The sequence below is a fragment of the Chrysochloris asiatica genome, unplaced genomic scaffold, assembly GCF_000296735.1.
Source record: "Chrysochloris asiatica unplaced genomic scaffold, ChrAsi1.0 scaffold00072, whole genome shotgun sequence".
NCBI lineage: Eukaryota > Metazoa > Chordata > Mammalia > Afrosoricida > Chrysochloridae > Chrysochloris > Chrysochloris asiatica.
The window spans coordinates 9,246,370-9,262,573 of NW_006408590.1; the positions used below are offsets into that span (position 1 = coordinate 9,246,370).

The 16,204-nt window shown below is 37.2% G+C and overlaps 1 protein-coding gene across 2 annotated transcripts in view; it reads left to right on the forward strand.

The window, feature by feature from the left end:
* HIPK3 (homeodomain interacting protein kinase 3) overlaps nt 1-16,204 on the forward strand; it is a 67,405-nt gene that overhangs the window by 43,467 nt on the left and 7,734 nt on the right. For both annotated transcript variants that reach the window (XM_006864875.1, XM_006864876.1), the window contains exons 2-7: nt 5,317-5,440; nt 7,295-7,414; nt 8,252-8,338; nt 9,317-9,501; nt 10,708-10,870; nt 15,377-15,500. In XM_006864875.1, the coding sequence (XP_006864937.1) occupies nt 5,317-5,440; nt 7,295-7,414; nt 8,252-8,338; nt 9,317-9,501; nt 10,708-10,870; nt 15,377-15,500 (803 nt within the window). The remainder of the gene's footprint in view (nt 1-5,316; nt 5,441-7,294; nt 7,415-8,251; nt 8,339-9,316; nt 9,502-10,707; nt 10,871-15,376; nt 15,501-16,204) is intronic.

The window sequence follows — 16,204 nt, forward strand, 5'->3', positions numbered from 1 at the left end:
AGGGTCAGAGAAAAAGAGGAAGACCCGTAACGAGATGGATTGGCCAGGTGGCATCATTGATGGACTCAAGTGTGGCAGCGGTAGTGAGGTTGGCCCAGGATCGGATATTGTTTCGTTCTACTGTGCATGGGGTAGCTATAAGTCGGTTCCAACTCGATGGCACCTGACAACAACAACAACAGTGTCACAAAAATTACTAAAGGGAGTTCATTGGACAGAGAACCAATAATAGCAGACAATAAACTAAGATTAACATACATGAAAATATTACCCAGAACTCAACCAGATAAAGACGTACCCAAAGCAAAGCAAATCTACAGGATGAAAAATAGGGAATCAGAGTTACCAGTTTGAAGCAACAACAACACCAATAAAAACCCCACAAGGTAAAATGAGGAAAATGATATAGAACTTAGAAATGAAGAGGGTATCAAGTAAATTTCAAGCAAAAAAATAAAGCTAACTTTAAAGCCTAGTCCAACCCCTTCCCCTCACACAAACCCTAGTCCTAACCAAAACCCTAACACTACACGAAACCCTAGGCCTAGCCATAGCCCCAACTCATTACTCCTACTCCCCCATCTCAGTGCCTCAGTAAAACAGAAAAATAATGATGTGGGGTGGTCAGTACTAATATAGTTGTTGTTAGGTGCCATCGAGTTGGTACCAATTCATAGCGATAGTACATAGATATATGGTAGCATGAGCATAAAGATGAGGACCTTTAATTCGGACCCAAAAGGTCAGGTCAAGGTCTTCTGGTGTCATGGCAAAAGAAGCAGTTAGTCACCCATTCCATATCCTCCTGCTTAGTCCTGGCTCTTCCTTCTTCCTCTGTTCCAGGAGGATAAAGGCCTAGTGTGCTTGGATGACTGCTTGGAAGCTTTTAAGATTGCAGGTACTACAGAATAAACTAGGAGGTAGAACGAAGCACTAAGCATATTATTAGGATAGTTTACTAGGCTGTTAAACAATGACCCTAAACCTTCAAACCAAGGAACCAAATCCCATACGGGGCTTGTACATAAGTTACCTTAGCAGCCTATACATCTATCACAACTTTTACCAATTCAACTTTTTACAGGTGTACAACTCATTGACAGCAATTACAATAATTGACTGTACAAACCTACCCTTAATCACTGTGATTTTTTTACGGTAACCTCTCTTTACCCCTCCTACCCACCCTTGATTTTTGTTGTTGGATAGTATTGAGTCGGTTCTGACTCATAGTGAACCTATGCCCAATAGGATGAAACACTGTCAGGTCCTGTACCGTCCTCATGATTGTTTCATTTAAACCCATTGCTGTTGCTAGTATATCATTTCATCTTGTTGAGGGGTCTTCCTCTTTTTCACTGACCTTCCACTTAACCAAACATGATTGTTGTTGTTGTTAAGTACTGTGGAGTTGGTTCCGACTCATAGTGACCCTGCACAGGATTTCTGTGTCTGTGAATCTTTACGGAAGCAGAAGGCCTCATCTTACTCCTGCAGAACAGCTGGTAATTTCGAACTGACGATCTTGAGATTAGCAGCCCGATTTGTAACCACTACGCTACCATGATTAAGTGGACTTAATCATGACTTGAAACAGCCTCAGGACTAGTCCCTCCTCCTCCTGTTAACATGTCACAGTATGAGAAATGAATTCTTCCTCTCCTAGCTTTTCAGGAACATTCTGGCTATACTTCCAACACAGATTTGTGTGTTCTTTTAATATTCTTCTCCAATACTGTAATTTAAACGCATCGATTCTTCTACTATTTTCCTTATTCATTGTTTAACGTTCACACGCATATGAGGCGAATGAAAATATGTGCCCCTGATAAGTACTAATAAACTCTGATCTCTATGCATTTGTCTTTTTGAGCAAGTGAAATTTTGTGTGATTGGCTTATTTTCTCAGCATGATTCCTTCAAGTTCTTCTCATGGCCTCTTTTGCTCAGCATAATGTCTTCAAGATCCATCCATACTGTAACATTTATCAAGACTGTTTCTTCTACTGGCTGAGTAGAATTTCATTGTATATATGTACCACATTTTGTTCATTCATTGATCTGTTGATGGACATTTTGGTTGTTCCTACCTTTTTGGCTGTTGTGAATAGCGTTGTCATGAACCTTGGTGTACAAGTCTCTATTTTCAAGTCTTTTGGTTACATATTTAGGATTGAAATTGCTGGATCATATATGGTAGTTCTATTTTTAATTTTTTGAGGGCACACCATGCTGTTTTCCACAATGACAGTACCATTTTGCATTCCCCCCTGCAATTCCCCATCTTCTTGCCAACATTTGTTATTTGTGTGTGTTGTTTAAATTCTTAGCCTTCCTGGTGGGAGTGAAATGGTATCTCACTCTGGTTTTCATTTGTATCTCTCTGATAGCTAATGACGCTCAACGTCTTTTCATGTGTTTCGTAGGCGTTAGAAAGTCCCCTTTGGTGAAATTTGTATTCAGATCCTTTGTCCATTTTATGAGTGATTTGTTTTTCTTTTTGTTGTTGTCAGCTTTATATATATATATTCTTGTTGTATATATGTTTTCTGAAGATACCAGTAGCTTGTCTTTACACATTTTTGGTAGTCTTTTGATGAAAAACAGTTCTTAATTTTTATGAGGTCCCATTGATTTATTTTGTCCTTTGCTGTGTGTGCTTTTGCTATTATATGAAGAATTCCATTTTTCCACCAACTTTTTGAAGCTCTGTGTATTAGATAATCCATTATTGAAATATCGGCCTGATAATGTCACCTCTGTTTGTTCTAAGGATGTTATGGTTTTAGTGTGTACATTTAGTTCTTTATTCATTTTGATTTTGCTTCTATCTATGCTGTTTTGATTAGTGTAGGCAGTATGTTGTTGTTGCTCTTAAGTGCTGTCAAGTTGTTTCCTACTCATAGCTACACTGTATAGTGTTTCTGAGGAGCGGCTGGTGAGTTTGAGCTGCCAACCTTGCAGTTCAAGCTGACCTTGGAGTTCAGTGCTTAACCTACAGCACCACAAGTTTAAAATCTGAAAGTGTGACTCTTCCTTTCTCTTTCAACATTGTTTTAGCTATTTGAGGCCTCTTGCCATTCCCTATAAATTCAAGTATTGTTTTTGTTTGTTTGTTTTTGTTTAATTTCTATTTCTTTGTAAAGAAGACTTGGAATCTTGATTGGGATGCATTGAATGTATGGATATTTTTGTATTGATATATTAACATTATTAGTCTTCCAATCCATGAATATGCACTATTATCTTTTATTTATTTAAGTCTTGTTTAATCTCTTTCAACAGTGTCTTATAGCTTTCGCTCTATAAATATTCCACATCTCTGGATTTTATTTTATTTGATGTTATTTTAAGTGGAATTGTTTCTCTTTCGGTTTTCTCATGCTTGCCTATAGAAACCTAACTGATTTTTATTTGTTGGCCTTGTACTCGGCAATCTGCCAAATTCCTTTATAGCTCTAGAAGTTTTCCATTATTAACTTTTATAACCAATTTGTATAAAGTTTATGAATCTAGCAGGAGTCCCACTAGCCTCATCTGTATGGCATTCTTGAATGAATTGGAAATAGGAGGTTCTTGCTAAGACACAATTTACTGGCACCTGCCAAAAATTTATGGCTAGAAGTCAGTCCTGTAGGATCAGCATTGGATTGCTAACCACAGGTCACAAACCACCAGCTGCTTCTTGGGAGCCCTATACAGGGTTGTTTTAAGGTTGTTGTCATAATTCTATGACACTTACAATAGGTATACCAATATATGAATGGTGGAGCCCAAGCTGGTTGAGGAGAGTGTGCATTTGGGCATGTGCATGGGGGATCATCTATGGCAGCAGTGGCCCAATACCAGGTATTTGGAGCTTGGGAAGGTTGTCTACACTGTGGGGAGATGTACTGCCTCTGAGAAGGGTGTGTCTGTGCATGTGGGCATCCTGGTGGGGCTAAAGAGGCATATCCACATGGACGGCAGGCCATTGCAGCGTGTGAGAGCCCAGGAGGATTGAGAAGGGAGTTGAGGTTGGGGAAAGAATGTAGGCAGTGGTCAACTACTGTGGAATTGTCTAGCATGAGGTGTCAGAGCCTGAGCAGTGCAAGCAGTGAATTAGCTGACTGGTAGGACTTGGATTGAGGCTTAGATAATTGACCAAGTAAGAAAGTCTGTTAAGAGGATTAGAAAAGGGAGAAAACTAAAATGAACTTGTGGCATTAGATTAGAATTGGATATATCTGTGTGAACTCATCACTTAAAATATTTGTATCTATAAGTAGTTATATATATGCATATATGTATTATATATAAACATTCATATAGTATATATAATATACACACCCTCATAGTAACATCCAGTAGTCATGAGACTCCCTAGTACCCAGTTCTTGGTTTCATCTAGGATTACTATGAGATTTGTATGGCATCCTTTGTAATTACACACTTGTATGTGGAAGTTCTTTTAGGACTTTGCTCTTTTCATGGGAAAGCCATATGATATAGCAACATAATCTGTCTGAGGGTGACATATTTTATGGAGTTTCTTTTCCAAATAAGTCCTCCAATTGTCAAAATGCTTGGTTTTATCTCTTTTGGATAACTAAAGTTCTAACTTTGTGAATATTCATTGTGGTATTTGAAGTTAAAGGCCTAGATCCAGCCTTTGGAGTTTTTGTATTGTTTTAGTCTTATCCCTGAATGTCTGATTTTCAACTCTAGTGATGCCTTAAATATTTAATACTTAGCCATTCTCTTTCCAGTTTGCTATTTCTATTGTGTTCAAACTTTATGGAGCACAGTTTTACAGTGACACATATGTAGTTGTTGTTTAGTGCTGTTGAGTCGATTCTGACCCATAGCGACTTTGTATAGGGTTTCCAAGGAGCAGCTGGTGAGCTTGAACCGCCAATCTTGCAGTTCAGATGGCTTTGCAGTCTGGCACATGGGGTCACCATTTGTTGCTGTTGTTAATAAGTTTTGTCAAGTTGATTCTGTTTCATAGCAATCCTGTTTGAACTGCTGACCTAGTCTCAATGAGATCTATGCTTTCTGCGGTTATGTTAATGAAACTTTCTATAAGGTAGGGTAATTATGGTATAGAGACTTTATCATAACAATGTGGTGCTCATAGATCCCTTTTCAGTTTAATTCAGGACTGTGACTGGATTTCAAAAAGAATTCTGAAAAATGTAAAGTTATTATAAATAGAAGCAGATTCCTCTGTCATTTTACTATCCTTTCTTAGAATGTCAAAGGAAATAAGTCATAGATTTTAAAGGAAAACCACCCTGATCTTTTTTTTTTTTTTTTTTTTTTTTTAAATTATAGAGCTCCAGAGATTATTTTGGGGTTGCCATTTTGTGAAGCCATAGACATGTGGTCATTGGGATGTGTGATTGCAGAGCTATTCCTTGGATGGCCGCTCTACCCAGGAGCCTTGGAGTATGATCAGGTAACATATCTGACATGATAATTAAATAAACTTGATTAAAAAACAAAGATTAATAATAGATGTATAGAAATGTGCAGCACCAGGTGTGTAATACATGTGAAAATCTATAAAAAATAAAGTGATCAAACTTGTGATATAAAATTTAAATTCAAGATCTTAAATTGATATTTCATTAATAAAATGTAACACTGAGGTAAGTTTTTGTAAATAAAATTAGAACCCAAAGGTCCAAAAACTAGTTCTGTAATGCTCTTGGGAGCAGTTTTTCTATCAGATATTTTTATATAGAAATCTAAAAGCCTGAACTGTATTTCCTTAAATAATTGTGCTTTGCTTTGATGACAACCTTCAGATAAAATGTCCACTTCTCACAAGGAATAAAAACTTAAAAAAATCATCATAACTCCTGGTCTTAAACCTACAACCATTATTGGTCTTAAGTACCGCAGACACTTGAACCCTTTCCCGTATTTTCAGCTGCTTTTGAATGAATGGTACTTCAAGCCTAGTTTCGCACAACTTCAGTGATTCTAGTAGAATCTAGAAAATTACCTCATTAAATTCACTCTTTATTATAGTTTTCAGGTATATTTGCTTGAGCTATTGTACACTGTTGCTTGTTATCTTACTCAGTTTTGTTTTACTCATTCCTTGAAAAAGGTTCATGGTATCTTTCTTATTGGATACTTTTTTAACTTATTTTTTGGTGGGAAATATTAGTCAAAATTAACGTTAAAATGAATTTTGTCTTTCTGAAATTGGCTTGTAGTGTGTAAAGTAATTATATTTAGAATAATATATTATTTGACACTTAAGATAGAAATAGAAAATAAAACATTTTAAAGTACACATGGCATAATGGTATAATATGTTGAGCCTTAAATCTAATTTTCTGGGCTTAGTTTCAATATCAAAAGGGAATAAAGAAGTACTTAATTTGGATGACTTAGATGTTCCTGAGGTACTCTCAAAGTCATTTAATTTTAATTACTTGATTATATGTTATCACTGGCTTTAATCTATTGTCTTGAAGTGAATTTGTACTCATTCACATTCCTGTTTTTATGCCAGATTTCTTATATTATCACCTTTCTTCCTCCCCTCATCCTCATGTTCAGGATACCTATTAAAAAGAAGACAGTTAGTATAAAATTTTCCATACTTCCTGACTTCCTTTGGTGACACTCACTATATCCAGTTTTATATCCAGCCACCAACATATACTTTTGTTACAGATGCTAAACTCTTGCTAAGCTCTGACAGAGTTGATAATCAAGTAGGAGAGTCCCATGATTGATCTCTAAAGGAGTACTGAGGTACCAGTCAAATGCTAGAAATGTACCTTTTCCTTTTGCATATTACAATTTATGCCATGCACAATATCCTGAAACAGAACACCATCTAGTGGCAATTCAAGTTGGTTTTTACAATTCTAGTCTGAGACTACTGAGGTTAATACCGAAAGAAAATTCAGAGGTGGTTTAGTTATTCCAAAGGGGTACCGTGAACTGTAGTTTTAGTTCCTGAATAGTCTTTTTATTTTCCATTTTTATAAATATACTGGCCGTGGACTAGATTGGGTTTTTTTCTACCTTCCCAGGGCTAACTCTTTATTTTTGTCCTTTTAGACCCAATTTGAGCATTATCTTGTCTTTTCATAGTGCATAGTACACAAAACACTGTATTATAATTGTTTATTAGTTTATTTCCTACTGTGAATTTCTTTAAGACACAGACTGTCTTTTCATTCCTGGTCTAACATGTAGCTTAGTAACTGATGTATATAGTAAGTGTTTACTTAATGTCTGTTGCATGAAAAAAAAAAAAATCCTTCTGTTATAAATTGTTTTTCAGATTCGATATATTTCTCAGACTCAAGGTTTACCAGGAGAGCAGTTGTTAAATGTGGGTACAAAATCCACAAGATTTTTTTGCAGAGAAACAGATATTTCTCATTCTGGTTGGAGATTAAAGGTAATTAATAATAATATAGATAATGTTTAGAAAAGACACTTCCTAGATGCCTCATATGCATGGATAATATCCTCCATATTGTTTTTGGTCTATTACATTTCTTCCCTTTTTAAGTTTTTATTTCTACCCTTTGTTTAAGAGGAACGCATTCCCATAATTTACTCTCTAACCTAGCAGCATAAATTAAAACCTTATGTTTGTTAAAACTTTTATCAGTAAAGTTTTATTTGTATGTGTGCTTTGTCTGCTCTCTCCAATTCTACTTTATTAAGCTTCATAGGGAAGTAGCTGAATATGACCATTTACAATGTATTGTTGTTGTTGTGTGCATGGAGTTGGTTCCGACGCATAGTGACCCTGCACAGGGTTTCCGAGGCTGTAAATCTTTATGGGAGCAGAAAGCCTCATCTTTCTCCCGCGGAACTGCTGGTAGTTTCGAACTGCTGACCTTGCGGTTAGCAGACCGATTCGTAACCACTATGCTACCAGAGCTCCTTACAATATATTACAAGTACCTAATTTATTGCTAGGATCTTTAGGTAATCAGTAAATTTTCAGTGACTAATTTGGTAATAGGTTTTTAAAACAAAACAAAACAAAAAAACCCCATGAATATCTGAACCAAATTCTTCTGGTCTTTTTTGTTTTTGTTTTTGCGCACACTTGTGTGTGTGTTTGTTAAGTGGTATTTCTTAAACACTATATATTTTTTAAAGTTTGAAACTTTTACTGGCCTAAGAGTAGTCAGTGTGTTAAACTAAATGTGCCAAGTTATAGAAATAAAAATAGATAAATGGTGATTAACAACATTGTTTCTCTTGGCTATATCACAATCAGACTCTAGAAGAACATGAGGCGGAGACAGGCATGAAGTCTAAAGAAGCCAGAAAGTACATATTCAGCAGCCTGGATGATATAGTGCATGTGAGTTGCCTTGGTCAGATTTGGGGATTTTATGTGCTTAAGATGGTAAACTTGAATGCTAGGGATGCCAAAACAGTTAATAATTTTTTAAAAACTTTTGAGTACCTGCTGTTTTTAAGCTTTCCAAATAAAATTGATTCTAAGGTTTTAGTCTTAAAGGGAAATGTTGCATTTGTCTTGATTAGATTTTTAATTAACACTAGCCAGTTCTTTAGTAAAAAATACAAAAGCAGATTTGTTTAGTTAAAAAATTGTTTTTCCTCCTTCAAATCCCATTTAATATCTCAAAACATTTTGAGCATTTATTAAGCTTAATTGTTCTTTCTTGTTTAAGATAATGATGTTGTTATTGTTATGTGCCGTGGAGTCGGTTCTGACTCTTAGCGACCCTGTACAGAGTTTCTGAGGCTGTAAATCTTTACGGGAGCAGAAAGCCTCATCTTTCTCCCAAGTAACAGCTGGTAGTTTCCAACTGCTGACCCTGAGTTCTCAGCCCGATATTGAAAGGGGAAAAACAACCCTGGTGCCGCTCATCAACCATACCTCACTCCAAATGGCCCATCTAAAGACCTTTATTCAGGGTGAGGAAGATAACCTCTGCTGGAGAGAGAAGGCAGGAGGCGGAAAGGAGGAGAGAAAGAAGGAAGTAGAAGGGAGAGTGAACGGGAAGGGAGGGGATTTATATAGGTTCAACAGGACCGGAGTGGTCATTGCTGGGGTGATTTAGCTCTGGCCTATCAAAAGCCATGTTGTCCTTTAAACTACGCACCTTGTAGCTTAGGGCGGGGAAACAGACAAATGGAGTTGGAAGGAGGGGAGAGGGAAGAACCAGAAGGTATTGTAACATTGTAACAGATATGGTCTCCAGTTTTTTTCCTATGTTGAGATGAATTTTTTTTTTTTAATTGGGAAACTTTAACATGTCTTACCCTTTATGGCTTATTTTTTATTTGTTGACTTGAAATATTAATTTCTTAGGTGAACACGGTGATGGATTTGGAAGGAAGTGATCTTTTGGCTGAGAAAGCGGATAGAAGAGAATTTGTTAGTCTTTTGAAGAAAATGTTGCTGATTGATGCAGATTTAAGAATTACTCCAGCTGAAACTCTGAACCATCCTTTTGTTAATATGAAACATCTTCTAGATTTCCCTCATAGCAACCAGTAGGTTATTTAAAAATTGTTTTAAGTAATTCTGGAAAAATAATCTTAAGTCTATAGAAAATAAGTGTGTTAAAGAGCTCATTCCTTCCTGCCCCCCCATACACACACACACACACACACACACACACACACACACACACCGCACTGAATATAAAAATATAAAAGTAAACTGAATCAAAAGATGTTAAGCTGCCTTGGTCAAGCCACATATACAAAAAAGTAGCTCAGGAAAACTAGAATACAAGCCTGAATTATAGTCATGTTCTTTCTGCAAAGTGATTGTTGCTGTTGTTAAGTGCCGTTGAACCAGTTTCAACTCATTGCAACTCTATTTAGGGTTTCCGAAGATTGATTGATGGGTTTGAACTGCCGACCTTGCACTTAGCCCTACACTAGGACTCCTCTAAAATACCAAACTGAAAATAAAGACTTGAGTGATTTTGTTTTTATATTTCTACTTTTACAGCCAGGCTTGCGTATAATAAAAAAGAGTGCTAACAGTTTTCTCTCTCAAGTCATATTTCAGTTTTCATAGGCCTTAGAATCTGTTTTCTTTTGGTTCCGTTTCTCTCTTCTTTCTCTTCTGAGGTGTGGAAGAGAAGGGGACTTTTAATGAGTTAGTAGAGAGAAGATGTTAAATTCAGAAGACCTTGGGCAAATCTCTTGAATTCCTTTATCCTCAGGCCTCTTCTGTATTGAATGAAGGGAGTAAAATAAGTGATTTAAAACTGCTTTTTAAAAATATTTTTTAAAGACTGAATAAAGATGACATAGGAATGAATCAATATCTAGTATTGTGAATTGTCCTTAAAATTAGTATTTTTATAAAGCCCAACTGCTTTCCCCTCAACATTAAAAATATCCTAATATAGCAGCCACACACTTGATAGCATTTATTTGAAGTTGTGGGTTTCTAGAAGTTTGGGAGAAATTATTTGGGGGTCAGCGTCTTAAAATTATTGTTTGTTAACCAAAAAAATGTTTATTATTGTTTTGCTGTATTTAAAAAATATTACAGATAGAAGATATTTTACTTCCTTTGAAATTACATTTTTTTGTTATTTCTCGGTAGAAACAGTATTGGAAATAAACAGACCAAGTACAAATGATACAGTTCTTTTGGAAGGGGTTTTTAAATGTTGTGAATGTACATTAATTTTAAGTATTTAAAATAATGCAGTTAACCTGTCTTTTCTTCTTTTGCAGTGTAAAATCCTGTTTTCATATTATGGATATTTGTAAGTCCCATCCAAATTCATGTGACACAAATAATCATAATAAAATTACATCACTTTTAAGACCAGTTGCTTCAGGCAGTGCTGCTAATCTGACAGCAAATTTTACTAAAATTGGCACACTAAGAAGTCAGGTAAGAATTTACAGTATTTAATAACAATCATTTAATTTTGGAGTCCTGGTGTTGCATTGTAGTATAAGCATTGGTCTTTTAACCACAAGGTTGGAGGTTCAAACCTACCAGCCACCCCTCTAAAGCCCTATACAGTGTCACTATGAGTTGGAACCAACTCAATGGAACTTAACAACAACAACAATAATTTGTATTTCTTTCTTTGTTTCTTTTTTTAAGGGTTTTATTGTGGATTGAGTGAAAGTTTACAGGACAGATCATCAGTTTTATGTTCCATAAATCATATACCTTGTTTCATTACAATGAGTATAATCCCCTCCATGTACCATCAGTTAACTATTCACTTTAGCTTTCTGTTTTTTCAAAACAAAACAAAAACCTCTCAGGCATATATAATAATTTACACCTTCAAAGGGCACATTCTGCTAATCTGCCTCCTGGCCACCAGCTCTTACTCCTTCTCTTCCAAAAATCTAGAGTCCTCAGCTGCTCCCCTCTCCATGACCCCATCTCTGCCTCCATCTCTGGCGTTGCGGCTTCTCTGGAAAAGGTCCCACATTCTACTTGTGCTTTTCTCCTATGATGGTCCTAGGGTCCACTGTTTCTGGACTGTAAGATTAACCACGCCCCTGTTTTTGTTATAAAACTAACTTTACAATTGTGACAGTCGCAATTAGTCATGGTAACAATTATTCACTATTGAATCATATGAATCTTATCCCCATCTCTTTTCACCAGAACCATCTAGACAAGATGAAAACTATTCAGTGGGTACTCTTTCTTCCCTCCCATGCTCTTACACTAAACTCCCTCTTGAAACCTTGTAAGCCAGTGACTTCGTGCTTTTATCACCCCCTCATCTTAGGTAGCCAATGTCTAAGTTGACCTTCAGTATCTACTGTGTGTACAGAGGGGAATAGCATTGATACTTGATGTGAAGACTCCTTCCCTCTGTGTTGGTATTTAGAGTTACTACCTCCATGAGTATAGATCAAGTTCATCAAATTGTACCCTTGTTTCCTTAACAAAAAAAAAAAATTTTTTTTTGTAATCTTTCTCTAGTCGAGTTCTGATTATCAAGCCATTGAGGCTAGGTCAAATGGGTACTGTCTGCAAGTTTGGGTGTTCTTATGCATCTCCCCTCACTTATATCAGCTGTATGCTTCACTCTCAGTTCTAGACCTCTGTGGCTATGTCCTTGTCCTTGGGCTCAAGTGTCCCCAAGGTCTCACCACACTTTGGACCAACCATCCCTTCCTCTTCTCTCTCTCATCTCCAGATCAATGGGAGTCCATGGATTGTGGTTAAACTCAGCCCATTTCTTCATTGTTACCTTTCCCCTTTCCCCCTCTTGCACTCACCAGTAGACCAATGTGGTCACCCGCAAGTTTACATACCTGTTTATGTTTTCCCTTTGAGTTTCAGTCTTAGAGAGGAGTTTGTCTTGAAGGAAGTTGATTGCTTGCCTTGATGGCCTCCTGGCTAACTGCTTGCTTATCCTTGTAGTAGCCAGTCAAGCTGACCTTTTTTTGGGGGGGTTTTCCTGATGACCTTTCTTTGAAGATGTATCTTCTGTTGCTCTAGCTGTTCCAGGCTGGTCTGCTTCTCCTTTCAAGTGGGAATGTCCCACCTCATAAGGTTCTGGATGGGACTCAGGATTCCACCTAAGGTCCTATATATACTCTGTAAAGGCTTTGCAAGATGCCTATTTCACTGGGCAAGTTGTAGAACCCCTTTTAGGTATTCCAATCAGTTATAGGCTGAAGACAGGCTTACAAGTCTTCTGTAATCATGTTTCCCAACATTCCTTTCTATCCCACTCAAGTGTCTATTTTACAATAGTAGGCAAGGGAAACTGATATTCATAAGACAGTCAAGCATTTTAGTATTATTTCCCCTCTTCAAATTATGCCTAGATCCCTGTATCCCAGAGCCCTGTTGTTGCAAGGTTGAGCTTGCATCACTATTTACCTCTGTTCCACTTAGCCCATGCAAACCTTTCTTAGTGTTCCCCTACCTATCTTGTTCTTCTGCCTCCTCCCCCTTCTTATATTGCCCTCCCCAACATCTGAACTAAAGCCCCACTCCAGCCCCACTGTTGTGGTTACCTCATATTACATTAACTCTTCTCTCCACTTAATGTAGTCTATTTTATCCTGTAATCTGTCTGACCTTCTCACCACCTGGAACTCTGTTCCTCTGTGTTTACCTTCTTTCACATTGTAATTGTTTTGGTCATAGACTGACCTCCCAGATCCTCTGTTCTTATAATTTTATTCTGTTCTTGAATGTTCCATTTGTTGATTGAGTTCAGGGTGATGTTACCATGTACATCATTCTCTGGTTTTTTTCTGTTCTTGTTGGTTCTCAGTCCATAGAACTTCCTTTAGGATGTTTTTCATAGCGGGGTTTAGCTTCTGTTTATCCTGGAATGTTTTGATTATACCATCGTATTTGATTGACAGCTTTGTCAATCAAATTCTTGGTTGGCAGTTTTTTTTCTTTCAGGGTTTTATATATGTCTCCCCATTGCCTTCTTGCCTGCCTGGTTTCTGTTGAGAAATCTGAGCTTAATCTGATTTGCTTGCCTTTGTAGGTTACACTTCTCTTTTCCCTAGCTGCTTTCAGGATTCTGTCCTTATCTTGGATTTTGGAGAGCTTTATTATTATATGTCTTGGTGATTGTCTTTTAGGGTCTATCCTTCCTGGGGTTCGTTGAGCTTCTTGAATGCTTATCTTTTTGCGTTTCAGAATGTTAGGGAAATTTTCTTCCATCAGCTCTTCAGATATCTCCTCTGTGGACTTGTGTGATTCTTCCTGTTCCAGAATGCCGATAATTCTTAAGTTGTTCCTCTTCATGTTGTTCAACATGAATCTTAGGCCTTCAGGGTTTTTTTAAATCCTTTTTTGTGTTTGCTCTTCTATGTTAGTAGTGTTGAGAGATTTATCTTCTAGCTCACTAGTTCTGGCTTCTATCTCTTCATTTCTGCTCTTTTGCCCTTTCAGTGTATTGTCCATGTCTGATACCCTGTTGTTAGTTGTTTGGACCTCTTTCTGTAGGTTTTGAATTGATTCCAATGCTTTATCTATCTCTTATTTGATTGTTCCTGTAGCACTTTCCTGACTTATTTTTCTCAACTCCATTGTATAGTTTTTGATAAATTTTTTAAACATTTTTCTGAATTCCTTCTCAGGCATTTCCAAAGCCTGCCCATCTTCCAATATGGGTTGTAGGTCTGCTTCCAGTTCATTTGCCTTAGTTACTTTATCTTGTTTCTGGACATGTGCTGATAAGGTCATCTGTTTTTGTTTTTTAGGCATATTTAGGAATTATCTGTGGCCTTAATACTTAGATGGGTGTATATTTTGATATTTTTTATGCTTTCTGACTTTCTCCATATTGATGTGATCAATAGATTGACTTCCCTTTTCTGTCTTCTTCCTGAGAAGTTTCAAGATGCCACTGTTCGTCATTGTGAAGTAACTCAGGATTTAATTTTCAGCCGATTTCCTTTTTAGTCTTTCTGTCCTGCTTCACAATCCCCATTCAGGCCTTTTTTCTAGTGATAAACAATTCAGGGCCAGATGTGGCCGTTTGGCTCTGCCGTTTGGTTTTAAGTGGAAACTGTCACTTTAAATTTTGAGGAGATCTGTGCGCATGCGTAGTAGAATCCTTCGGGGGTAGAGATAGAATGTCTACTCATTCAGGTACCTCCTCTAGTTACCAGTATGGAGATGCACAGCCAGTGAGAGACCAATGAACAGATACAACAAAAAAAGAATGTCCAGACCTTTATCTCCATGGTTCTGTGAGGCGTCTGTGGCTGTTCTGATCCATCCCCCGCTTGGTCTCACCCAAGATGGTGACTCCGGGATCAGTTGAGCATCTTGAATTAGAAAGCAATGTATTTCTTGCTTCTACTACAAATTCCCCTAGCTGTGTAAGCCTTCCAACCTTCTAATTATTCCTTTATATGTGGTTCAGAGTTCTGGCACCAGCCCCTGAGCCTGCTTGGTCTGGGTTTTTGTGTTGTTGCTGATGGAGCTCCTCACTGCATGTCTACCCGATCCGCCATCCTGTTTGTTCTCCTTTATTTCTTTTTTTATGATTACTCATTTTGCTTCATGTTGGCAGAACCTAGAGTGCTGGTGAGGTCTTCCTGTGGCTTATTTTATTAAATCTCTAATACTTTAGGGTAGCATTTAGAATATACCTACTAAAAAATTCCTCTTTTTTGTTTAATTCCTTCATTCTCTTCAGTATCTTCCACCTGCCCTTCAATGCCACAATGCTACCAAAACATACGATTTTCTAGTTCTGTAGTATAAGTTTCTAAAATTTATGGGTTTGGTCAGTTTTCTTTTGTGTTCATATCTGGGCCCATTTTTATTGTAGGATTGTGATTTTAAGAAGTGCGCTTGAATTCTGTTTGTAATGTAGCTATATGGTATATACATATACAAACATCTTGCTTTCTGTAATGTGATATTGACTGTTCATTTCAGGCGTTAACCACATCCTCTCACTCCGTTGTGCACCATGGGATACCTCTGCAGGCGGGGACTGCGCAGTTTGGTTGTGGTGATGCTTTTCAACAGACACTGATTATCTGTCCCCCAGCTCTTCAAGGTATTCCTTCATTTAAATTGCATTTTAGATTTAGGCATGTGTTATTTTTAAGTGACTTTATGTAGCTATTCATTAAACACACTGCCTAATTTTTACTGAATTTAATGCTACATTTGAATCTAAGTTGTTCAGAAGGCTCTAGACTAGTGACATTCATCTCTTGACTGGAGTTGCATTGTGACTATCATAACAGAATGGGTGGCATGGCATTGCAGTGTGTATAAAGTTTAGCATGATAATTTAATAGACATTAATGGGCATAGACAGCACTGGGTTGCCATATCCACAGGGAGGTTTTAAGAATTTTGGGCTCAATTTTTTATTAAGTTTGATTGTGCCCCCATTTAGATAAAAATAGCAAATTAAATTTTTCATTGGGGTAAAAGACAGAAGACTTTTGAAGAGGCCATAAACAGCCAACCTTGTGACTGGATTCACAAGATTTTCTCCCTCCTGGGCCATAACATCTAGTTATTTCTTAAGAGACAGATTGCAAATGGAGCCCAAAATGACTGAATGTGGAGGTGTAATATGAAGTAAGTGAAAGCCATTGGTGATAAATCAGGATATCTGGATCTAGTTCTATTTCTGCTGCTAACTGTGTTCCAATCAGGCCGACTGATTGGAAGAGATCAATGTTTGTGCCCATTCCAAAGAGAGGTGACCCAACGGAATGCGGAAATCATCGGACAATCTCTTTGATA